This window comes from Ovis aries, chromosome 3, assembly GCF_016772045.2.
Source record: "Ovis aries strain OAR_USU_Benz2616 breed Rambouillet chromosome 3, ARS-UI_Ramb_v3.0, whole genome shotgun sequence".
Taxonomy (NCBI): Eukaryota; Metazoa; Chordata; class Mammalia; order Artiodactyla; family Bovidae; genus Ovis; species Ovis aries.
Window position 1 is genome coordinate 80001317 of NC_056056.1, and position 26757 is coordinate 80028073.

Below are 26757 nucleotides of genomic sequence, written 5' to 3' on the forward strand. Positions count from 1 at the left end.
GGAGCAGGGACCGTCGCCGTCAGTGGGCTGCTGGGAGCTGCACCTGTCATGCTGCAGACCAAATCAGCCACCCACAATCACAGGCAAATCACTGTTATCCTGAGTTGACTGCCCAGTAGAGGCAAATGTAATGACTATGGCTGCCTTGCCTCTTTTTCAAAGGACAGCATTAAAAAGGTAGGCAAGGCACAAAGAAAAAAGTAAAATTTATCAAACGTAACTTGGAGGTATAGTATCATACTATATCATACTATTCGTTCATTTAACAAAATTAATTGAGCTATTATTCTTGGGATTCTTTAAAGTTTTTGCTCTGGAGCTTCCGTGCCCAAAATAGCAGCTCTAATTTTCTCTAGATCTTTCAGTTGTATTAAAAACTCTTACCTTTTTTTCCTTGTCAAGACATGGGAACGTCTGGGCTCAGGGTGGAAAGAGCTCACAGTTGCCTTCTATTCAGTTCCACATCTCACTCGCACCCATTGCTATAGCTGGTGTTTCCAAGTCACAGGGCTCTCAGATTCCATAGGACCCATTAGCTTCTTCCTACGTCACAACCTTCTCCATGTGTCTTTCCATCCACCTTCCTTTGTCTGGGCCTCCTCCTCCATTTCCTGTTTCAGGAATTTATTTTCTACTGCTCCCCACCCCATCCCACCCCCTACCTCTTCTTGTTAGTGGTGGTGGTGGTGGTTTATGCCTTTCTTCTTCACTGTTATGGAGAAGGAAGTGGCAACCCACTCCAGTATTCTTGCCTAGAGAATCCCATGGACAGAGGAGCCTGGTGGGCTGCTGTCCATGGGGTCACACAGAATCGGACATGACTGAAGCGACTTAGCATGCATGCATGCATTGGAGAAGGAAATGGCAACCCATTCCAGTGTTCTAGAGAATCCCAGGGACAGAGGAGCCTGGTTGGTTGCCGTCTATGGGGTTGCACAGATTTGGACACTACTGAAGCGACTTAGCAGCAGCAGCAGCAGCTTCACTATTATTTTAATAGAGTGCTTGAAAAGGAGAGGGGGTGAAAGGGTGGGTCTCAATTAGCCAAAACTCTTCTAATTGTTTCATGTGTTAACTCTTTCAGGCTATCAAGTCCCCAATATTATTTTAGATATTCAGCCTGGAGGCAACCATGTGATTGAGGATTCTCACAAAAAGGTATGTTGTCAAGCCCCACTAAGGTGGTAGATCCCCAAGTAGTGATGTACTGTGGTTACACAGGGTTGTGCAGGCTACTTCACCTGCTGTTGGGTCTGTGGCTTAGACTTGGAAGAGGAGAAATGCTGAGTGAGTAAAGAGGAAAGGTTCCTGATGAATGAGCTCTGTTAGAGAAAGTAATGGAATCTGTCTTTGGGAGTTTCCACCTCTGTGCCAAATAAAAAAATTCTCTTGCCGTAAATTGCTGATTTCATAGTTACATGAAGACGGATAGACAAGGAGAGACTTGGGACACTGCAGTTTTACCACAAAGGCCTTCTAATTTTTTTTTTAATGCGTTTCTTTTAGATTACAGCCCAAATTAAATTCCTGTATGAGGAACTTGGACTTGACAGCACCAGTGTTTTCAATAATCTTAAGAAATATCTAAAATTCTGAAATGCTGCTTTCATTGGGAACTGGAAACACACTGAAGTCTTTCATAGTCATATTTCCAATTACGTTCACAAAAGTGAGTTTTTTAAGTTAGTAAATAATTTTTTTAAAATGTTATCCTCCATCCAAATTTGGTTTCATAAACAGCTCACTTGCTTATACGAACGTCTCCACCGAGGCACATGCCCCTTAACCCAGGAAAGTAATTTTCAAACCATGCTGCGTAGAAGCACATAGAGAAGGGAGTGAGAGAAGGGCTGCTGACAGCAGAAGTCTCCCCCTTCTCCTGTCAGAACAGCTTAGTTTTACTGTGATATTCTTTGAACAGTTTACACATCAAGGTCCTATTTCTGCTAGTGAAAAATTTTAGGCACTCTGGCAATTAAGTCATCCTCCAGTTTCTATACCTGCATTTTATGGAAGAAGGTAACGTGTTTCCCATTAAAATTCATTAGATCTTTCTAATCATCCATGCTTCCCATTAAAATTCATTAGATCTTTCTAATCATCTGGAGTCCTAGGTGCTCTGATCATCTTTTATTGATGTTATTTCAAAAAGTTACAAGTACCTGCAAGTGATCATTTTCTTTTAAACATTTTATTATTCTTGAAACACATTTAAGAACCTTCCCTAAAGCAGTTTCACTCAAGTTACAGAAATATATCAGAATTAATGGCCATTCGGGACTTCCCTGGAAGTCCAGTGGTTAAGTCTCCACTCCCAGTGTAGGGGGCACAGGTTTGATCCCGGGCCAGAGAACTAGGATCCTACATGCCACATGGTGCAGCCAAAAAAAAAAAAAAAGAATTAATGACCACTCATAAAGTTTACCCAGAGCATGCTGCTGCATGTGAAGTTACTGCAAATGCTTAGACTAGAACGGAGTGCCAGTGTCTCCATCTCTTTCATAGAGGTGCCTAACACAAGCTGTACAGTATGTTTAATACCCTGGAATAGCATGCCCGGTTGGAAACAAAACATCTATCTTTGAAAGCTGTTTGACGATGAAGGAGATTCCCAGTGTTGTATTCAAGGATGAGTCCTTCTCCACTGGCCAGTGTGACAGCATGCGTGTCAACTTCACGGCCACTGTAGGCAGAATTGGTACTTAACCTTATCCTCACTCTTGTGGGAATATTTGAAATCATTTCCTTTAGATTTAGCAGTGATGATTCTCCAAAATTCAGAACCATGAGGAAGACTTTGTTTATCCCATCCAGCTCTCTTGTGTACATGATAGAATGGTTGTCATTCCTCAAGTAGCAAAACCACCCCCTGCTGAGGAGCAGCTCATTGGCATGAAGCAGGCTTAATTCTTGATATAACTTCAGTGCTGATCTGGGCTGAGTCTTTTGGACCTATTCAAAAAAAAAAAAAAGAATATTAACATAAATGTTTGATTCTTAGAGTATCAAGAATTATTTCCCAAGAAAACTTCCTTCAATTTTGTCCCTTAAAATAACTACTAAATTTTAAGTATGACTAAGTAGGGAAGCATAGTCCAAGGGGTAGCAAAGAATCAGACAGGACTGAGACTGAACCGGATGGTTTATTTAGCTGCTAATAGCAACTACAGGTAGGGTTTCACCTTGTCTGGAAGTCCTTGCAGAGTGCACAGTTTTCTGCTACATTTTGGCCACAGCTGATTTGGACGTCAAATTTGACTCCACTAAATGTCCATATCTAATTTAACGGATATTTAACTTGCCCAAATAAATCCCTTTATGCTACATTTAACTGGCAGAAAAGCAGCCATCCTGGCCATGGACTCCAGGGACTTCTGTTGAATTGGGGTTTCTCTGTTCTCTTTTGTAGAATAATGTGTAGGTTGGGGTAACTTCAGGAGATGCTAGTTATGAACAGAAAATTGCAAAAAAGGATGCAAAGCAAAATGCTGTCTGAAGTGAAAGAGATTGCACTACATTTTTTTTTTACCCATAAAAGTAATATATGTCCATTAAGATTGAGGTAAATTTTATAGCTATATAAAACAGACATAATTTAATGTTATGTTTTTCTTGTTTTTTTCCTTTAACATTTCAAACATCTTCTGTTATTAAATGTCATTTTAATGGCAGACTAATAATCCAGTTGAATGGTTATACCATACTTAACCATTTCCTTTCATTTTGACATTTAAGTTTCTAATATGCTTCCCCCAAATTTGCATTATTTATTTATGACACAAATATCAGAAAGACAGTTACTGTGTCAAGGAGTATGGATACTTGATACGTAATGCCAGATTTGTCTTCATATAATCTGTTACCAAGTCAGTGATAATATTCATTCATTATAGTCTTGCCAGTCATGTTGACTTCAGCAGTAGTGGTGGTTATTTGGGGCAGGTGTCTAATGTGTGGTATTTAATAAATGTCCAAAAAAAATGTCTATTCTGTGTTTATTAGGTACAGAGGTATTTATGGTACATGCATATGGTATATGTATATGACTTGTCAACTTACTATTAACATTTTGTATAGCCTTAGATAATGCATGAAAAAGCATAGTTCAGTGCCACTTACATAAAAAGTGCCCAGTGAGTGTTGTTACTTTTATCTACTTGATTTACCACTTTCTAGAGGTATGTAATTGTGATTTCTTAGTTTCTCTTTGCAATTCTCAGAGTACTTGTTTTATATATTTTGAAGCTATTGTTAGATGCATAGATTCCTGATTTATAGTGGAATGTTCTTTTATCAATTCTTGAAAACTGCCTTTGTCTCATAATGCTTTTCATATTGAATTCTATTTTGTCTGCTATTAAATATTTCCCCACCTGCTTTTTGTAACTTTATTTTTTAAAATAGACAATGCATGCGTACAATACAAAATTCAACTATCAGAATAATATACAAATAAAATGGTTTTCTTCAACCTCTTCCTCTAGCTTTCTATTTTCTCTCCCGGAGATACACTCTTACTGTGTATATATTCTTCCATTTTATGTATCATAGGAGATGTTATAGTCTGTACCTATGCAAACATAGGTAAACATACTTTTTCCTTCTTTACACAAATAGTGGCATGTTACCATTCTGTAGCCTTTTTTTATTATTATTTAGTAGGTCAGAGGTCATCTCATACCAATCCACTCTGGATATGATTTTAATATGCATTAAAAATTGCATACTTGTCTCTTGTATAGATTAACTGTAATTGATTCAACTGGTTTTCTATTGATAAAATATATAAATCATTTCCAGAGTCTTCTGGAAGAGATATCTAGGAATGAAATTACTAAATTAAAAGCTATATGCATTTTTTTGTTTGGAAAGCAATAGTCAGCTGGCAATCTTTCTGGGCCCTTTCGTTTTAGCTATGTCTCTTATGTCAGATTTTGTCTCTGTTTTCTAATCCAAGAGTTTTTATCTTTTAATAGGTGAATTTAAGCCATTTATATCTGTGATTACCAGACATAATCCTGTAGCCTTATTTCATCTTTTATTTTAATTGCATTGTTGTTTTGTCTTCTTTCTTTTAGCTTTTTTTTGGATCGCTTGGCTTTCTTTATGTACATTTTTCCCCTTCTAATATCCTTTAAAAATTATCATTTATGTCTGTTCTTCTAATGGTTACCCTTAAAACTGTAATGACCATTTAAAAACATTTTTCTTAACACAGCAGTGCTGTTGAGTATAACTTCCTGCAGTGCTGAAAGCTCTGTACTTGTGCTGTACAATGTGGTAGCCACTAGCTACTGAGCACTTGAAAGGTTGCTCGGGTGACACAGGAGCTGAACTTTTAATTCTGTCTAATTTTAGTTGTCCCAGTGATTGGTGGTGACTGGACAGCTCAGCTCTAGAGTGCGTTACTCCGTCTCCATCCTTCCAAAGTGCATTGGCTCCCACGCCTGTGGCTCACATACTCGCTCTCACACGCAGCCCTTCCCTGCCACTACCTCCCATATAGAAATACACCGCTAGCATTTTTACTCCAGAATACCTTGTTTTACATTATATATCAAAAGTTATTCATCCTTAAATTTTGCTGATTCCTTTCCTCACTATATTTTATATATCATGTCTTCCTTTTAGATTCCTTTTGGTTTTGTTGGAGTCCCCAGTTTCTCTTTCAGAAACTGGCTATACATGGTAACACTTCTGTCCTTGTTTTTCCATTTTTGCTCTTGAATGCCAGTTTAAGTGGATATAGGATTCTTGCTTTAGAATCAAGTTTGCATTACAACTGTGAAGGTCATGTTCTACTGTGTTTTAGTATCCGGTTGAGAAAGCTGATGCCAGTTCAATTTTTAGTCCTTTTCTCAGGCAATCTGTTTTCACGTTTGATTTCTGTGTATTTTTATGGTTTTCCCTTTTTTCCTCTCTGTTCTTTTCTAGAACTCACTTTTTGTTATATGTTGGAATTCCTAGATTTATTCTCCACATATCAAAAATGTTCTCTCTATACTGTTAACTTCTTTGCCTTTTTTTTTTTTTCATTTCCCTTGAAATATCAATATCTTTGTAACTGGTTCTAATAATTCTTATGACTAAGGATGTTAATTTACAATAAATACCATATTTTATTGCCATCCATTTGCCATCATTTCATTTATAGTATTTTATATTTTGGTTGTTTATTAAAATACAATCATGTTGTATTTTTAAAAAATCTTCTTTGCCTTTTTATAGTACACCCTGGGATAAAATCTTGCATCAGTTTTCCAGCACAGTAATTAGAATCTCTTATTTTATTGTTTATTTTGACAATATTTTTACATTTCTAATATATCAAATCGCTTCTTTAAAAGAGTTAAGGGACTACATGAAACAACCTACCAGGGAAGGGGTGATTTTATGAGTAATGAAGTCTTAGGTCATTATTTTCTTTGCTTTCTTCAGTGTTTTCTTAGTGCCTCTCATGGTCTTAATTGTTCTCAAATGTAGTGTGATGTTTGGTGATTCATTTACTTTTGTATTTGATACTCCATGTTTGCCTGTCTTCAGTTGCCTGTCTCTAGTAACTGCAAAAAACCACGCTGGAGGTAGGTCTGGTTTGTCTTTGGGGGTGTGGGGGTTCTTTTCCTGCTTAATAGTAATCAAACCTAGGGTCCTGCCCTCCTTTTAAGGCCTCTGTGAATTGAGGAGTAAAAGCGCTCATTTCTGAGATCACTCCTCAGTGAATCCTCCCAGGGACATCACTAGAACTGGCTTTTCTTCTGCGGCTTCTCTTTCTTCTGTGCTTGCAGAAGTTTACCGCTGTCTCGGGCTTTGCTCTACTCGTTCAGCGGAAGTCTGATCACCAGTCAGGCCCTGGGTTTCCTCCTCAGGCAGATTCTTGGGCAGCCAGTCACGGCGGCGCCGGGACAGTCCTGCAGTGCTCTCGCCTGTGCCCGCCAGTGCTGTTTGCTCCTGTGTAATATTTTAGACTGGCTTCTGTGCTCTTGTTTCTCTGTAATCTTAACTTTACTTTCTATCTTCTGTAAATTAAATTCTCACCTTATTCTAGGGCTCTTCTGGAGGTGTTTTATTAAAATGGCATTCCCTGAGACCTTTGGTCACCTTGATTATGATATAGCATGCCCCCAAGCATGACTCATGATCATTTTAAAGACTTGACTAATCTGACCATTACTGTAATTGGCATTTACGTTTTCCCATCTGTGCTGGTGTACCTTTTTACGTAGGATTTCTTACATATCAAATTCAAATTGGCCTGTGGGAGTATTCTGGACATTTGGACAAAGTGAAAATCAGTAAGTACACTTAATCCAAAACACAAATGTTAAAATATAGATTTTTGTGTCTCAAGGACCTACCTACAAATTTATCCCTGAGGTGCTTGGAGCCGTAAGTTGTGGAACCAGGAGGGTTTACCTGAAGTTCTATGTCAGAATATTCTGGGGAGTGTTTTCAGAATACTTAGTAGATGCTATAAAACTTGTATCCTAGTTTAGAGTGTGTTTTCCCATGAAAACACCTGAAACTATTTCACATTTTTCTGATCTGAGGAAATGTGTTTGCTGGAATTAATGCATTCCTGTTTAAGAAATCTGTTTGCTGAACTTGGCAGACTCAATCACCATGAGAACAGAAAACAGTAAAGGCCAAAGCTGGAGGGAATGCTTTTCCAGAGCAGCTCCTTCTAGGGATAATTCACGTCTTTAGTTTCTGTAGGTAAACAGCCTTGTCTTAAGAATCTTGCCCTAGATTGATTTATCTACTTTCCTTCCTTCCTTTGGAGAGATAAGAAAGGAGAAAGGATAGCTGGCTTGCTGAAAGACCTCCATAAAATGTCCTTAATATTTCATACCTCAGAATCATTCCAGTGATGAGTTGTATACCATCTGATAATGCTTGTGCACCACTTCGTATTTTCACAAAAAACATGACTTGCAAACTCCTTAAAAATGAAAACTACAAAAGAAACCCTATGTGATTGATTTAAAGAACACCAGTTAAGTTTTGAGACAACTCAAGGTGAGTGTATGTTGTCAGCAAAAGAAACTTATTTCCTGTTTGTGGAGTCAGCATAAAATTTTCATGGATACTTACATCAACATTCACAGTATGGTAATCTGAACTGGTGGGTAACCAGGTATGATTGCCTTCAGAAAAACCAGCATTTGAGCTATTGTCCCACTGCATTGGTGACTTTGAGAAAAGAGTACCCTATATCAAGACCATAAAGAAAAAAACAGTTATCTGGTTATTAAAAGAAATGTAATTTGGCCAAGATTTATTAGTAATAAGTATTTAATTCCCTAATTTCTCATCTAGTACTCAAATTCATTAGCATTCATAAGGAAAAGGCTTTAACATTCAGTAGTTAAAACCAGCTTTACACCTTATTGGAAAACAGTCTAATGACATCTTGAGTGTGAATAAACTACTAACTGAACATCAGTACATGCTTGGAATCTGCTGGTTTTCCCTAAAAATGAATAATGTCAGACTTCAAAACGTGCCATTTACAGACTCATTCTACTGTGATACAGCAATGGTGACTTCAAGTATACAGCCATGTACAAGTAAGCCTAGATTATATCCTTTTTAGCCTGGTTATTGCATGAGTACACACAAAAATTTAGGGGTTAAATAGAAGAGGTTTCACTTTGACCAAATATTAGGGAAATTGGATCTCACAATTTAAAGCTAACCATACAAATTACAGGTTCAAGATGATTTATCTGCTCAGCAACATAATTGTGAAATCCAGAGCCTCAAACAGAAAGAAAATTTAAACTACTCAGGCCTAAGGTTGTACATAACATTTGTTAACATAAAAGGAAGAATCTTTGTGCTATGCCCAAGCCAGATCTAGCAATACAGACAAGCACTATAATTGGTGTCCTTAACTCCATGTTTCAGGTAGAAGGCAATGAATAACATTCCAAACTCAAAACAGGGCTTCTTAAATCTTAGTTCACCTGAGAATTGGCTAGAAAATATTGTTGAAATGCAGATGCTGGGCTCTACGTGAAAAACTCACTTGTCTGGCTCAGGGAGCAGCATTTTTGACAAGCTCTCCAATCAAGAAAAGCTGAAAAATTATCACTGCCTAACAGTAAGAAACAAAAGCTAAGTAATCATGATTTGGGTAGCAGAATAGAAATAGTAAATTCTTTGATGTGGCAAAAAAATGAGGTGTAGTGCATGGTTAAGTTATATTAACTTACAGTATCATAGTTTTCGTTGAGATTTGCAGCTAAAATGTTTCTCATTCCAATTTCTTCCCCATAGTAAGTTATGGGAGTTCCAGGCAGTGTGAAAACAAGCATGTTCATGATGTTGACATATTTCTCTCCCAGACGAGAAGTCAGCCGGACATTGTCTGGTCCACCAGTCTGAAAGGCAGATACTTTTCTTTTTAAGTGCTCTATATAGAGTTTTCTAGAAGGTTTACCATTTCACAAAAAGTTCACCAGACAGAAAAACATGGTTAACTATGGGTACCTTGTATCAGCAAACATGAATTTGAGCCCTAACCCTGCTCCTTGGCTGTAAAATTGTGATCAACAAGATGATGGTAACCCTTTATTTCACGATGGTACTGCAAATAAGACGTAATTTATGAGAGTACCTATTAATATTTTCACACATTTGGATAAGAATACTGACAGGAATGGAAATATGTTTCCCCCTGAGGAGGGAACAGATGGAGGGACAGGGGTGAGGGGGAAGGATGGCTGAGATGGGGAGGGACAGGGGTGAGATGGGGAGGGACGGGGTGAAACGGGGAGGGACAGGGGTGGGACAGAGGTGAGGGGGAAGAACGGGTGAGAAGGGGAGGGATGGGGTGAGAAGGGGAGGGACAGGGGCGAGAAGCCTTCTGATGTATCCCTGTATATGTGTGAGATTTTTGAACTTTTCAAAACAAATTTAAAGTTAAATCAACTTTTACTTTTAAAAAATCTATAAGAAAAATTTTTATGGGGTTTTCTATTTAATATATTTCTTTGTTGGTGGTTTAGTCACTAAGTCATATCTGACTCTTGCGACCCCATAGACTGTGGCCCACCAGGATCCTCTGTTCATGGGATTTCCCAGGCAAGAATACTGAAGTGCGTTGCCATTTCCTTCTCCAAGGGGATCTTCTGGACCCAGGGACTGAACCCGGGTCTCCTGCCTTGCAGGGGGACTCTACCAACTGAGCCACCAGGGAAGGCCCATTTCTCTGTTAAATGTTCTAATTACATGTTTTAACAAGCCTTTCCATAAACCACAACTCAAATCTCAGGCATAAGCCAAGCATGGCACTTTCCTGTCCACAAGTGCTTTCACACCTACACTGTATTTTGTTTACCCCTTCACTGCAGTCCTGTTGGGTAATATTATCTCCATTTCACAAATGATGACACAAGCTCGGAGAAACTGCATCAGTTATTCAGGTCAGGGTTATAACACAAAACCAGCCTTTGAACTTGAGTCTAAAAATGGGAACTTAGTCATTATAATTCAGCAGAAAAAGGAAGTTTGCCCTTTTTTTCCCTTCAGATCTACTAAAACTCTCTTTACAATTACCCTTCTATAGATCATTGTAAAGTATTTTTCTATTTTTATGACCAGAAAATTAAGTTAAACTTTGCCACTGTTCATTCTTTTCATTACTGCAAAAGCATCTGACAAGGAACTCTATGATTTCTCAAGTCTTCTGGACCTAGAGCACTTTCCTTTTTCAGAACTGAAATCAAGATCAGCAATGTACAGAGATCAGGGCTTCTCACAGCCCAGTGATATCTGAGACTTTCAGCATATGAAAAAACCAAGTGCTAAATCTCCATTATAAAATTTGTATAGAGGGGCACTTCTGGAGTGGTGGAGTAAGGACCACCAAAATCTCTAACATGAAAGCAAGGAGAATGCTGGCAAAAAAAAAAATCTATATTTTCGGAACTTGGAAATGAAAGGCTTACAAGCAATCCATGGAGTATTCAAGAACAACAGCTGGGTCTCACTAGGAACAGTTAAGATTTGTGTCATTTTAACTGACACTAATCTCATGCCCCTCCCCTCAGATTCAAGACAGCCTTGAAAACCAACAGTAACTGTAAAAACCAACAGCCTAGTAAGCTCTGGAGGACCAGAATAGAGTTAAAGTTCATCAAAAGCTCCATCTCTAAAGAACTGTCACTATTTAACCTTTTCAGCAGCTCACTTTTGGATGGATTTTTTTTCTTTATCTGCTCTGACTCAGAGTGAGTATGCAAATCATCTTATCTGGAAGGCATTTGCCAAAAACAATTGATTACTTGCCAGAGGTGGGGTTACCAACCTGGGCCAAACAGAGACTGACCAGAAAAACTTAAAAGTTGGAAATGAGATGACCAGAATGGGCTTTGAAAGGCTCTGACGTTTTCCTGGAATCTAGAAGCCTGCACAGGTGCCCAGGGAAACTCTGATCTCTCCCTGTTGGCCAACCCTGAAGCTCTAGCGAGAGGAGAGGAGAGACCAAGGCAAAGTTGTAAGCTGCCTGCAGGAGTGTTGCAAGCATCCCTCCCTCGCCCGCTCCACTAACAGCCCCTCAGCAAATGCTGGGAGACTTAGTGGTTCGAGGCTTCTAAGGAATCTTAACAATCATTAGTGACCAAGCAGAGACTTCAGTGGCCGCACACGACAAATAACACAGATTTTTACAGAATTAATCCACGAAAGTCAATGAAGAAACAAACACTGGGGAAGGGGAGAATGTGATTTTCAAAATCTCTACATTGAAATATCCAGTTTTCAACAATCAGTAAAAGAATACAATACATGCAGAGAACCAGGGAAGTATGGCCTTAGTGGGTAACGACTTTGCTCGTATATGTGTGTTCAAAAATGTAAACCATATCTACATTACCATATCTCATACTTTAAAGTATGAGAACAGTGCTTTATCAGATAGATACTATCAGTAAAGAGAAATCATGAAAATGAACCAAATAGAAATTTTAGTTGATAAGTACAATAAATGAAAAGTTCACTGGAAGGGCTGGACAGATTTGAACTAGCCAAGGAATCAGCAAATGGGACAGATCAGTTGAGATTATCTGACCTGAGAACCCAAAGGAAAACAGTGAAGAATGACAAGAACCTGGTCAGGAGCTGGGATGGGCCCGACTCATTAAACCGTCACAAACTGAGGGGAAGGGGAAGGTCACTTACAGACATGTGCCCCTTGTTTCAGAGGTGATTATGCAGTGTGCACACCAGCACCCTGTGCTGAGCTGGGCATAAGGACTTACCATCCAATTAGGCCATTTTCCTTCTGGCATGTTTTCCAGCCAGGATGTGATAACCTCAGACACACTGTTGCCAGAAGGCTTGTCTAGTTTACTGAGGTAACTGTTGAAGGGAAAATCTGCTTCTTGGATGAAAGGCAACCCATAGTAAACCATGGTCTCGGTGATGCTCTCTCCATGGGCTTCAGTCCCCATGAACCTGTAGTAGTGAGAAGTACAGTGTCGTCAGGGTCTGTGAGGAGACTGGGAAAGCGCTTGGCAGCTGCCATGCCTCATGGACAGGACGGGAATGAATGCACACTATTTAACCACGTCAGCTAGGGCTCACTAAGGAAGCAGAATCAAGCCAGATGAACAAGAAATGGCACACTGGATCAACTGGAAATTTCTCAACATATTAAACCGAAAGAGTAGCCTACTACTAAGTCATGTCTAAAAGAAACACATTTGGATCTCAATCAATACTGTTCTGTTCTTTCTAAATCTAAATGAAACTCAGCAACTTCAAAGAAGGCTTTTCTTTAGTAATTCTCATCACTCCACTTAGAACATACAGTATAAGCCTGCACATAAGGTAAGAGGGGCTCACCCAAAAAACTTCCCCTTGTATTTGAATCCCCATAAAGTCTCACTTTATTATTGGGGTGCACTATCAGTTGTTGAAAAGCAGACACTCTTCAGGGAACACATATTTGCCTGAAATGACCCCCATCAATGCTGGCTTTAGCTGTTTGAGACATTACATTGAATGGATCAGTAGACAGTATCTGGAGCTGGGGTGTTTCAGTTCTAATCTCATCTCTGTGATCACTGCCTGTGTGACCATTACCTATATGTCCAGAGTCTCAGTCTCCTTATCTATAAAACAGGGACAGTTATCAGAGGACCTACTTCAAGAAGTTTCTTGAACTCCTTTTCCATTGATTCTATTGGGTAATCAATATAAACACCACAAGAGTTAAGTTCACTGAGTGTTTATTATGTGCCAGGCATCGTTTTAAGTGCTTCACAGACATCTCATGTAATCTCACAACAACCTTATATGGCTGTCAGTTACCACTTTTTACTTGATGAGAAAACTGAGACTTAGGTTAACTAACCTTATGCCAGCTCAAGGTGGCACAGCTATTATGCCTGAGGACTCCACTTCAGACCCATCTGATTCCAAAGTTGTGTTCCTAACCATTATGATCTATTAACAGCTTAGCTGGAACATTTGCTTGCTAACAGGGCAAATAATAAAGACTGACCTTTAGATAATATAGTATCTTTTAATTAATTTTCACAAAATTCCTATAAATACATACTGTGACTGCATCGTTTTACAAAAGAGGAAACTAAATCAGCAAAGTTAAGCAACATGAGAGACTATAACAGGCCCTAGCATAACCGAGTTATGATGCACTGTTAATTGCGCGGTTTGTTAAATTATAACTGGAACCTCTTGAGAATGCGGGATTGTGAGGGATAAAGTGCAGATCACACGCTGTGCCTGTGGTTACCTGTATCGCCCTGGCTCCCTGCTGTACTGATTCATGGTCTGCCGGAAGCTGCGGACAATGTCGTGCATTCCCACCTGTGTGGTGGTGAAGTCATGGTGCAGCTGCGAGTAGTGAGTGACTGTGTCCTTTGAAAACAGGACAGCATGGTTACCACAATGTCACGTGTCAAATGCCCATAGCGGCCTCGTGTGGACTGTCTCTTCAAAGGACTCAGACCAAAACACACAAGCTTAAAGACGGTCCTAAGGCTTCCACTGCACAAGGGATTTTGTTCACGGAGAACACTCAATATTATTAGTATTTCATTTTGTGCTTAACTTATTAACTGTAAATCTAGTAAACAAGTTAAATTTTACCGAACAGCTAAACATTGATTACAAATGTATTTAACAAAATCCTCCTAAACATTTTATTGTCCCAAATGCTCCACATTTTTAAAGGCAAACAAAAGAAATTATCTTAATGATTAGAGTACATTATTACATTTGTACTTTCTCTGCTCACAAAATTATTAATACCATGCATTTAAATTTGGTTTTTTACCACTTTTGTCCTTTATTCTTAAGTTATACTTTCTCAGGATTTCAATAATTTTTCCTGATACTGATTTTGTGCTTTTCAAGGGTTATAATAATCTTCTAGAATCAAAGTAAGAGATTATGTCTCATACAAACTCAGGTTATAAGTCCTGGGTTAGGACATGGACAGGCTAGACAGTCCATAGGTTGCCATCCTTTCAGTGGACCCCTTTTTTATAACTGATTTTCTCTTGCTAGATCAAGTGAAGTTTTTTGAAATCTCCAATATCTTTGGAAGTTACATGTCCTTTAAGTTTTTCTTGGGTAGTATACAAAATCCATTGTTCTGGTCATTTGTCTTCAGTGGAAGCATATGCCTATCTTCTGACATATTATAATTAGCAAGATTATTCTGGAATTTCTTCTCCAAGTATAAATGCTTCTCTTTGGGACAGCTGGCTAACATACCACCTTTTTTTCCCCTTCATTTTTCCTTTCTACTAGAAATCACATGCAAAAAAAAAAAAAAAGGCTTAATCATGACCTTGGTTCATGACATGGTCTCATAATTAGCTGGGAGTGGCCAGCTTCCCTTTATTACTCAGATGAGATTATCAAGTTGATAACCATATGAATTTAATTTTACTTTCTAAAAAGGGCATCATGTTATACATAATTTAGATTTTTTTGCTACACATTATATCACTAAGATTGACCCATATTGCTGTGTGTCTCTATTAATTCATTTTGACATACTCCTGTATGTTATTTTCAAAATCTGTTATTTTGAAATGCATTTTAGGACTGTGATCTACTTGGCCACTGAAAACAGCCTGACTGTAGAATGGTGGCCAACTACAGGAATGAGAGTGGCATGTGCTTATTACTGTGCCTCAGGTGTGACATGGGAGGGGGAAAGGTTGAGAACCACTGGTGTGAAAGCACAAAAAGCCCACATTCTGTTGCAGATAGGTTTGGTTGGTAATTCCATTTATCACCTGTGCCACCCTGATAAATTAATTTCTCTAAGATTTGCTAAATGGGGATCATGAAACCTCACAAGATGTTGAAAGAGTTAAATGGAAAGAGCACATAGCATACAACTGACGCTCAGCAAGTGTTATTTCCTTTGCCTTCTGCCTACGCGTCCTTTAATGACTGCAAAAGCTCCTGGAGAATTTAAGCCACCTCCCTTGAGCTTGAGTGAGTGACAGAAATCACAAAGTTATGGCCCTCGGTGGAGTCCACACTGTCCATGCCCTCAGAAGGTGATCTTTAAAGATCACTCTGGAGGGAGCCAATAGAAGGAAATACCTGGTCACATGCATTTGAAACACCTGTGTTCCCTAAAGAAAATGATTCAAAGCACTTCTCATAGGCAGAACAGAACTCACCTCTGAGAAGTGGTGTCTCAGGCTAAAAAAAATAATACTCTGATAACATTTTCAGAAAAGAAAAAAATATAAATAAGTACATATATATTTATAAATATATACTTATTTTTATAATATATATTAAAACCATGTATGCATATATTAATATGTTTAAAACGTTACCGGGATTTGGGTCTTATTCACTTGGGCCTCATCTCTCAGATGCTTTGCTTCTAGAAGATATTGAAGAGCATTGAAACTAAAGCCATCAACACCCTTTGAGAGCCAAAACTGTATAATTTCCTAAACAGGAAGAAGCAAAAACGCTTGGTTATAGCAACAACACATTGTTGTCATAAGGTTTAATAAAAGTCTTATCTGTTAGTGACTTTCCATCATAAAACAGTCACCTCCACATATAAAAGTATCTATTTAGCACAGCAGTGTCTGAGCCGCATGAACTTTGGAATAACTATTTATGGGCTCCTATTCTTCCCTCATATTTGAATTCAGAATGTTACATACATAATTGATGCTATGAGCATGTTCCCAAAGTTTAGACTCCACTCACAATGAAAGAATGAAACCACAATGAAAGATAGGACTCAGGAGACACCGGATACATAGCTTATCTCCCCCATGTTCAGTTCCTTAGAAGTCACTCCAAACTGACAGAAAATAACCAATTAAGCAGCCAATCATGAAGGCTCTTCCACCAGACTGGGGCATTTTGGAGGGAAAACCTGCAGCTTTCATGTCTGCTTCCCTTGCCACTGACAGCAGTTGTTATTTAGTGAACCAGTTGAGGAATGAAAGAATGAGGTATCAACCCTAAATGAGTCAAAGATGGTGCGATACTGTTGGGACATCAAAGAAGTACAGCCAGTTCCCTGGCTTCAAGGCTTCAACACAATAGCTGGGGACACGTGATAGGGTTCCCTAACACAAGGCAGGACATGGTTCAGCATCATGAGAGGAGCTTCCTCGGTCTGCATGACTATTGGAGCACTAAGAAGATCAAAGCTAACATGGGTGGGCACAGCCATGTGTTTCCGCTCTTCAGGCAAGGAAAAGCTAGAGCTTGGCTTGGGATACCATCAGAGAGTAAGCCTAGAAGAACATTCTGGACTGTTTTGGGACAGCATGAGTCAAGCATGGAGGCAGAGGATGACTTGGCCTGTATGGGGACAGTTAAGAAGACCAGGTGACCTTGAAGCAGAGGGCCCGGTCTCAGTTCCCTTCCCCCTGCCAACCCTTCCCAGCTGGGCCTACTCCTGCACCCACTGAAAGACACCCTTCTGCAAAGGGACAGTAGCTCTCCTTGTTCTCCTTTCAGCTCAATCCTTGCCAAGGGAAAGTTTCTACAGGAATGTGAACATCATATTTGGAGAAGGAAATGGCAACCCACTCCGTCACATTAGAGCAGTACCATAACTTAAGGTACTGGAGTGAAGAAGCCAATTTTCACCTAGTGAGGGGAACAGAGCTATAGACCTCAAATAAGGACTGTCCCCAAAATCACTTGCTAGATTCAAAGTATCTTTCTTGTATCTACATGGGCATATGGGGCCTCTTGAGGCTGCAGGTCAAGGCTCCCAAAGGTTTCTCTAGGCTGAATGCACGGCTGACGTCAGTCCGTTTCAGGTGAAATTTTGAATGGCAAAGCTTAAACAAATTTTTCAAATCTAAGAGTAGACTCTGCTGCTGACAAGCCTGATTTTGAACCCAGCTGACCCAAATGCCCTTAAGCTGGCCCTACCCAGTGGAATTTCACTTTGGGGTAGAAGACCCACAAATCCATTCTTACTAGCATCCTTCTTCACAAATTCATTCATTCAATAAGTATTTGGGTTCCAGCTAGGGACCAGGCACTTAGCTAATAGGCCTTGGAACTAGAACCACATACAAAATACAACACAACCCAGACACAATCCTAGGTCTCATGGGTTTTTTAAGAATGCTCAGCTAGAAAAAAAAAAAAAAAAAGAATGCTCAGCTAGACAAATATTAATGCAAAAATACTTAAGTCACAGACACGATAAAGCTTTCAAGGAGAGGAGCATGGTGACACGAGGGTGAAACAGCAGGACTTGCCAGGGAGGTCACTGCAGCAGGAGGGCAGGAAGTGAAGGCAGTTAAGCTCAAGATTCAGTTAGAGAAGCGCCAGACAGGAAGGCACCTCATTCATAGAACAGGATCCATCGTGGCTCTAAGGACCCACTTGGCATGAAGCTAACCAAGCTTAAGTTTTAGGACCCTTCACTGCATGGACCTCTTTCTACTCTCATTCATTTTTCATTCTAAATAACCACTTTTTTTTTTTCCTGTACCTAATTTTATACTTTGTATTAAAAAAAAAAAACAAAAAACCCAAGTTTGGAGGATGGATACATGTATACGTATGGCTGAATTCCTTCACTGTTCACCTGAAACTATTAAGATATTGTTAATCAGCTACACTCCAATATGAAATAAAAAGTTTAAGTTTTTTAAAAATTCCCGTTTTTATAGCCTTCAGATTTCATACAACCGGGGTCCACCCCTAGGTGGCGCTGTTTTTAACAAGAGAGAACAGTGGAAGAGCATCCAGTTCAGTTCAGTCGCTCAGTCCTGTCCCACTCTTTGCGACCCCATGAATCGCAGCACGCCAGGCCTCCCTGTCCATCACCAACTCCCGGAGTTCACTCAGACTCACGTCCATCGAGTCCGTGATGCCATCCAGCCATCTCATCCTGGGTCGTCCCCTTCTCCTCCTGCCCCCAATCCCTCCCAGCATCAGAGACTTTTCCAATGAGTTAACTCTTCGCATGAGGTGGCCAAAGTACTGGAGTTTCAGCTTTAACATCATTCCTTCCAAAGAACACCCAGGGCTGATCTCCTTCAGAATGGACTGGTTGGATCTCCTTGCAGTCCAAGGGACTCTCAAGAGTCTTCTCCAACACCACAGTTCAGAAGCATCAATTCAGTGCTCAGCTTTCTTCACAGTCCAACTCACATCCATACATGACCACTGGAAAAACCATAGCCTTGACTAGACGGACCTTTGTTGGCAAAGTGATGTCTCTGCTTTTCAATATGCTATCTAGGTTGGTCATAGCTTTTCTTCCAAGGAGTAAGCATCTTTTAATTTCATGGTTGCAGTCACCATCTGCAGTGATTTTGGAGCCCCCCAAAATAAAGTCTGACACTATGTCCCCATCTATTTCCCATGAAATGATGGGACCAGATGCCATGATCCTCATTTTCTGAATGTTGAGCTTTAAGCCAAATTTTTCACTCTCCTCTTTCACTTTCATCAAGAGGCTTTTTAGTTCCTCTTCACTTTCTGCCATAAGGGTGGTATCATCTGTATATCTGAGATTATTGATATTTCTCCCAGCAATCTTGATTCCAGCTTGTGTTTCTTCCAGCCCAGCGTTTCTCATGATGTACTCTGCATATAAGTTAAATAAGCAGGGTGACAATATACAGCCTTGACTTACTCCTTTCCCTATTTGGAACCAGTCTGTTGTTCCATGTCCAGTTCGAGCCAGACATCCTGGAATGTGAAGTCAAGTGGGCCTTAGAAAGCATCACTATGAACAAAGCCAGTGGAGGTGATGGAATTCCAGTTGAGCTGTTTCAAATCCTGAAAGATGATGCTGTGAAAGTGCTGCACTCAATATGCCAGCAAATTTGGAAAACTCAACAGTGGCCACAGGACTGGAAAAGGTCAGTTTCATTCCAGTCCCAAAGAAAGGCAATGCCAAAGAATGCTCAAACTACCGCACAATTACACTCATCTCACACGCTAGTAAAGTAATGCTCAAAATTCTCCAAGCCAGGCTTCAGCAATACGTGAACCGTGAACTTCCTGATGTTCAAGCTGGTTTTAGAAAAGGCAGAGGAACCAGAGACCAAATGGCCAGCATCCGCTGGATCATGGAAAAAGCAAGAGAGTTCCAGAAAAACATCTATTTCTGCTTTATTGACTATGCCAAAGCCTTTGACTGTGTGGATCACAATATACTGTGGAAAATTCTGAAAGAGATAGGAATATCAGAACATCTGACCTGCCTCTTGAGAAATCTGTATGCAGGTCAAGAAGCAACAGTTAGAGAATCCAGGGTGGGGCACAAATAACTAATTTACTCAAGCGGACTCTGACAAGAATGTAGAAAAACATTAAACACCATGCAGTTGTAAACATTAAGCTTTTGAGCACTGATTTCCTAGAATAAAGCTATTCATTCTCTTCATGAGGTCCTCATTCACTTTGGGGATCGCAGCACTGCTATCTACTGAGCCGACATTAGAGAATGAGAAACACTGACCTCAGCATAGGCATATGGCCCTGGCAGGGATTTTCACTGTAGTCTGGTAAGAGATGTTATCATTGTTTGATGAGACAAAACTAAAAGAGTCGGATGCTTGTTTTTGAGAGTCTTTTTAAAAATTTTTTATTAAACTTTTTATTTTATACTGGAGTATAGCGAATTAACAATGCTAGGATAATTTCCGGTGGACAGCAAAGAGATTCAGCCATACATATACATGTATCCATTTTGAGAGGCATTTTACATGCTGAGGTCTTCACCCAGATAATCTAAAATTTGCTAAATGGCTCTTGAAAAATATTTTCATTGTGCTATTTATTCTCAACCAGGTAAAAAAAAAGAATTCCAGATTTTAATGGTTAACCATCTCTTTATGCCAATTAAGCTCCCCTAGTGTGCTGGATGCAGAAATGGGCACAGAGCCTAGTTCCCCAGGTCTGGGTGACCCATGTAGGGACCATGGGACTCTAGGGACAGTACATTGTGTCTCCAATTTCTAACTAACTCCCATGACATCACACAGCCCTGGTTTTTCCACCAGGCATGTCTACATTCTTTTCTCCTTAAACAACTCGCTCCTCTGAGTGAAAAAGGAATCAGTTCAAAACCTTGAGGCAAATCTTCCCTTTTGAGGTGACTGACATTACTGGATCCATTTATGTAAAATGAAAGGTTTGGGACAAAGAAAGGCTCTGTTGTTCCATGTGATGATATATAAGATATCCTCTTGATAATGATATATACCCCAGGTCATCCATCTCAAGAAAGAATGAGAAAGCATAGGATATTTCAGAAGGACAGAGAGAAAACCATATCCTCTGCTTATAAGCAAGGAAGGCAAACCAGCCCTACTGGTCTTCAGAAATCTGGGTAAAATTCTCTGCTGACTCTTCCAGAAGCAGGACATAGATCACAGGCTCCAGAATCTGACCCATAAGGGAATATCCCATCTCCCCCACTGTCTAGCTGCATGACTTAGGTCATATGCATGGCCTCTAAAACCTTGGTTTCCTCATCAGTAAAATAATACCTGCCTTACAGGAATTCTGTGAGGATTAAATGAGGTACTGCTGCCAGCGTCAGCTGATGCTTTGGTCTTTGTGCTGTGCTTAGTTGCTCATTCGTGTCTGATTCTTTGCAATCCCATGGACTGTAGCTTGCCAGGCTCCTCTGTCCATGGGATTCTCCAGGCAAGAATACTGGAGTGGATTGCTGTGCCCTCCTCCAGGGGATCTTCCCAACCCAGGGATCATACCCAGTTCTCCCACATTGCAGGTGGATTCTTTACTGTCTGAGCCACCAGGAAACCCCAAGAATACTGGAGTGGGTAGCCTACCCCTGCTCCAGGGGAACTTTCCAACCCAGGAATCGAACCCGGGTCTCCTGGATTGCAGGTTAATTCTTTACCAACTGAGCTGCCCAGGAAGCTTATACCTGACCTCTCTGCCATGTTTGACAACACAGACTAACCCTGTCATCTAGAAATACTCACAGGACTTAGATCCAGGATACCACACCCCTGGTTTATGACTTCTCTGTCTGCTCAACAGTCCTTTAAATATGCGTACTCCTTGGGGCTCCATCTTACACCCTCCGTTCATTTCATTTCACAACAGTGTTGACTCATTTATCTATCACTTACTGATTACTTGACAAGCACTTATACCAGCCATTTTTGACACCAGGGACCAGTTTCACGGAAGACAATTTTTCTATGGACAGAAGTTGGGGGTGGGAGGATGGTTTGGGGAAGATTCAAGCTCATTATACTTATTGTGTATTTTATTTCTATTATTATTATTACACCAGCTCTACCTCAGATCATCAGGCATTAGATCCTGGAGGCTGGGGACCCCTTACATATATAATAAGCATCACACTATCCTAAGTGCTTTACAAAGGTTAAACCACTTAATCCCCAAACAACCCCACAAGGCATGTACCGTTATTGTTCCTATTTTACCATCAGGGGGAATTGAGACACAGAGAGATGATGCGTCTTGATCAAGGTCATATGACAAGTAAGTGGTACATCGTAACTGGAACCGTGTGGTGCCCTTACAGGCTTTCCTGGTGGCTCAGATGGTACTCCATTTGTTATGTGGCCTTCCTTTCCTTTAATTTTTTTAGTTGGAGGACCTGCTACACCTGGCCATCATTCCCACATGACAACAACCCCCTCAAGATAAATGACAATTGGCCCTTTGGTTCACCTCAGCCAGCCCAGTTCACTCACCGATGTTACCTGCCTGACCTCTGAGGGCACTGTCCACATGGCAACAAGTCTCAAAGCTTTATCTCTGGACCAGACCTTCCTCTGAGCTCCATGGCATTCTAGCCAGCTACCCACTGAACACCTGGATGTCTCACAGAGAGCTCAAACACTACACAACTGAGATCCCCCACACACACACCCACTCTTCCCATATCTCCCATCCCAGGAAACGGACCTGCCACCCAGCCAGAATTCAAATCTGAAACCTGGAAGTCATACCAGACTCCTCTCTAAGGACTGCTGATGCCTCTGCAACCCTACCCCACCTGCCACCCTCACTGGTCCAGCCTCCCAGCATTCTTTCCTAGTTACTGCATCACCCACCTCCCCAGTTTTTCTGCCTTCAAACCTGCCATATTCAAATGCCTTCATCACAAACCAGATTGACTTTTCCCAGTGCAAATTAAAATTATTTCCCTGCCCAAGACCTTTTAAACCTGAATCCTACCATGGCCTCCAATGCAGCTCATGATGTGGTTCCTACCCACCTCTCACCTCATCCGATCACACACCCCGTCTCAGGACAGCATGTACCCACAGTGGACAACTCCCAGCACCTCTACTGTGCTATGACTGTGCTTTCTCTCTGCTGGGGACACTCCCACTTGTGTCTCTTTGCTTGGCTCAGTCTTTCTCACCCTCTAGCTATCATTGCTTCCTCTGTAAACCTTACCCCAGTCTCTCTCAGGTCCCTGCCTTGCATTCTCCTACTTCGTACTGCCATGAACACTCAGCACACTTTACCATAATTTCCCATTTGTTTGCCGCCCACCTCCAGAATATATTATCATAGCCCATGACGGCCACAACATGGGTCCATCTTCAGAATCAGCCTGCTCTGGGATATAGCCAGTACACAACACATGCTGTTTAATGAGGGAATGGTTTATAATGAAGTGCATGGCATACACGTGGTATAACGATGCTACAGTGATGAGCATCAAGCACTGAGCTGGCTTATAAAGCAGGTAGTGAGTATCTTTTGTTTTGAGTTGAGCTGCTTGTCGCCATCAATACCGTGCTCAGTAGGGGCAGAACAGAGCCATTACTTATGCTCTGCATCCCATCTTTAGCCAGGAGGGCATCTTGGTTCCCAGTCACCAGTTGCTGTAAATACACTAACTCTTCTACTCCAGGGCTCAGCCTTCCCACGTGGGTGGTTTCAGGAATCAGACTGAGCCCCAGACATGGGGCCAGTCCATCTGGAATCTCTTCCCTGCTCGGCAGCTTGTCTACTGATCACTTCTCTGGGCCTCAGTTTCCTTATTTGTCAGATAAGGGATTTGGAGGGCAAATAAAAAACAAACTGATCAGAAAGTTATAAAATACTAGACAAATATAAGCCACTCCTCCTCTGAGAAGACTTCCTGACTTCTCTAGCTGAAAAAGCTCTAGCCCTGGAAGGTTCAGGGCACAGCCAAACCCCTAATGGCCAGTGCAAGGGAGAGGACAAAGAGGACGAAGAAGGATGCTCCGTGCTGGGTGTCCCCGCCTGCCGGCCTCCCACCGTGCAGATAAACTGAAATCTGATGGGAGCCCCAAAGAAGAAGGCTCAGGTCCTGAGTACAAGCTGGTATGCAAGCACAACTCATTCCAAATGCCTCCTCACCACAAATTCTCAGGGTTGCAAATTATTAACCTGCATAACTCTGCTTCAAAGATAAGTGCTGCTCGGGGGAGGAGGATGTCAGAAGTCCCTTCATGTGAAAGGTCCCTTTCCAGGAGCAAAGAGCCTTCCTTTACAGCATTCAGCCTTTCTTATTTACTTCTAATAGAAAACCTTCTAAACCAGCCTTGCAAAAAAATGTCTAACCTCTCCAACCAGAGGCAGTAATGATTCATCTCAAGAGGGATTTCATCCTGCAATGCTAGTAACTAAGGCTCCTATTTATGTCCTCTACTACTTGGATGCCTTCAAGAGAATTGCTGGGTTAGCCAAAAGAGAATTTATTGCTGGCACATTTTTGCAAAATTTATCACATTTGTCTAAACATCTCCAGGCAATCTATCAATATTGCCGCAAGGAGCCTGGAGAAATCCACTGCCTGATAAACCAACTGGTTTATGCTCCCATATACGAATTTCCAATTACAAACCTTCTTACAAAAACTGTGTAGAAGAAGTGAAACAGAGAGAGAAGCAGTTTGCCTCAAATTAGGCATGGGGCTGTGGTTAATTTAAGTACATGGATGCCACAATCTCGGTGCTTGGGTTTGAATCTTGTCCCCTTAGTCCCAAGGTGGGTGGTGTCACCTCTTTAAGCCTCAGTTTCCTTCTCTGTGAAACAGTCGTGGTCATAAAATCTCCTAAGTTAGGTTTGTTTTGAGCATCAAATGAGATGATGCTGGTAAAGCTCTTGGCAAAAAGTAAGTGCCTAATAAGAGTGGGGGGTGTGATTGTATAAATGATCTTCAGTGATGGAGAAGAGGAAAGTTCACACTCCATCAGAGAAGTTTAAAACTAACTGCTTGTTAGTGGGCTGGCTGTGTCTACCTCCCCTCCCCCAAATGAGACACGGCTGCCATGACAAGGAGCCTACTTCTCAAGATCTCAAAGCAATTCATCTAAATTCTGGAAAACATATGCGGTAAAAATAGCCTTTGAACTAAGGAATTTATAGGAATATATTTAACAAAAGAAGTGCAGGATATGTACACTGAAAACTAGAAGACACTGTTGAAAGCAACTAAAGGAGATTTTGAGTAAGTAGAAAGACATCCTGTGTCCACAGATCCGAAGAGCTAATATTGTTCAGATGGCAATACTCCCCCAAACTGATCCACAGGTTCCGTACAACCCCAGCAGGCTTCTCTGCAGAAATTGACAAGCTAGTAATAAAATTCTCAGGGAAGTGCAAAGAACCCAGAACAGCTGAACAATCTTGAAAAAAAAGAACAAGGTGGTAGGGCTCTCCCACATCCCAATTTCAAAACTTACTATATAAAACTATAGTAATCCAGACAGTACTGGCATAAGGACAGACATATAGATCAATGGAACAGAAATGACAGTCTAGAAATAAGCCCCGATGTTTATGATCAATTGATATTCAAAAGGGTTCCAAGATAGCTCAATGGTGAAAGAATAATCTTTGGTAACATGTATTGTTGGGATAACTAGATAGCTACATGCAGAAGAGTGAAGTTAGACTCCCTCTTACCATATACAGAAATCAACAAAAAGTGGATCAGATACCTAAGTGTAAGAGCTGAAACTACAAAACTCTTAAAGGAAAACATGAGTTAAATCTTCACAACCTGGAGTTAGGCACTGGTTCTTAAATGTTACACTATAAGCATAAGCAAGAAAAAAAATAGGTAAGTTGAAGATCACAGCAATTAAAAACTCTTGTGCTTCAAAGAGCACCATCAAGGAAGTAAAAAGACAACCTATACAAAGGAAGAAAATTAATTGCAAATCATATATCCAGAATGTATTAAAAAAAACACATAACTCAACAAAAAGACAAATAACACCATTTTAAAATAGAGAAAGGATTTGAATAGACATTTCCCCAATGAAAATATACAAATAAACTATAAGCACATGAAAAGATGCTCACTATCATTAGCTGTCAGGGAAATGCAAATCATAACCACAGTGAAATACCACTTCACTAGGATGACTGTTATCACAGTTAAGACAATAGCAAGTGTCAATGAGGATACAGAGAAAATCGAAACTTCATACATTGCTAATAAAAACGTAAAATGGTCCAGCTACACTGGAAAACAGTTTCTCAAGAAATTAAATTATAATATAGATACAGGTCACAGACATCTGTATAGATACTATATGATTCCATTTATGTGGACTGTCCAGAACAGGCTTATTTATAGAGGCATAAAGTAGAGTATTAGTTTCCAGGGCTCAAAGAGAGAAAATACAGTATCCAGAGGGAGTGAGTTCTAACGGGTATGGGGTTTCTTTTGGGGGGTGATGAAAGTGTCTGAAATTAGTAGTGATACTTGCATAATCCTGTAAACATACTAAAACCACTGACTTACATACTTGAAAGGGGTGGATTTTGTGGTATGTCAATTATATCTCAATAAAGCTGTTATTTAAAAACAAAACAAGAACAGACTAAGGGGCACAGTGTTCTTAGAGACTCCAACAAGGCATCCTCTCCATCTGGCTGACATGATGACTTGTAGAAAGAGACCCACAGCTGCCTGCTCTGCTCTCTTTGGGTTTCCTCCTCACCGACCTCAGAGCCCTACCCTGGTATCCTAAATTCTTGCCCATGAGAGCCACAGCAGCAGCAATGATGCAAACAGCAACAGGGCTAATGTTTACTGTGAATTATGTATCAGGTGTTGTTAGAGCCACCACTATACAGGTGTGAGTGCCAGCAACTCTCACCTGGGTGCTGCAGGAAATCTGAGCGTCACCAGACCACAGAGCATCATCTCTAGCTCAGCAAGTGTCCCTACGACAGCATTCACAGCCCCACAGCACCAGCCCTCAGAACACCAAACTCCCCAAGCCTGTCCCTCACTTCACAGAAGTG

The 26757-nt window shown here is 40.6% G+C and overlaps 2 protein-coding genes across 7 annotated transcripts in view; one reads left to right on the top strand and one right to left on the bottom strand.

Annotated features, from left to right (window-relative positions):
- PREPL (prolyl endopeptidase like) overlaps positions 1-4471 on the top strand; it is a 38495-nt gene extending 34024 nt beyond the window's left edge. For all 6 annotated transcript variants that reach the window (XM_012172442.4, XM_012172453.4, XM_012172464.4 and 3 more), the window contains exons 14-15: positions 1085-1158; positions 1507-4471. In XM_012172442.4, coding sequence (XP_012027832.3) covers positions 1085-1158; positions 1507-1596 — 164 coding nt within the window. In that variant the 3' untranslated portion in view covers positions 1597-4471. The remainder of the gene's footprint in view (positions 1-1084; positions 1159-1506) is intronic.
- The window catches only part of SLC3A1 (solute carrier family 3 member 1), a 33778-nt gene continuing 8479 nt past the window's right edge, over positions 1459-26757 (bottom strand). The window contains exons 5-10 of the mRNA XM_027966884.3: positions 15837-15956; positions 13763-13887; positions 12264-12459; positions 9216-9383; positions 8092-8208; positions 1459-2952 (exon numbers count right to left, since the gene is read on the bottom strand). Of these exons, the coding sequence (XP_027822685.2) occupies positions 2512-2952; positions 8092-8208; positions 9216-9383; positions 12264-12459; positions 13763-13887; positions 15837-15956 (1167 nt within the window). The 3' untranslated portion in view covers positions 1459-2511. The remainder of the gene's footprint in view (positions 2953-8091; positions 8209-9215; positions 9384-12263; positions 12460-13762; positions 13888-15836; positions 15957-26757) is intronic.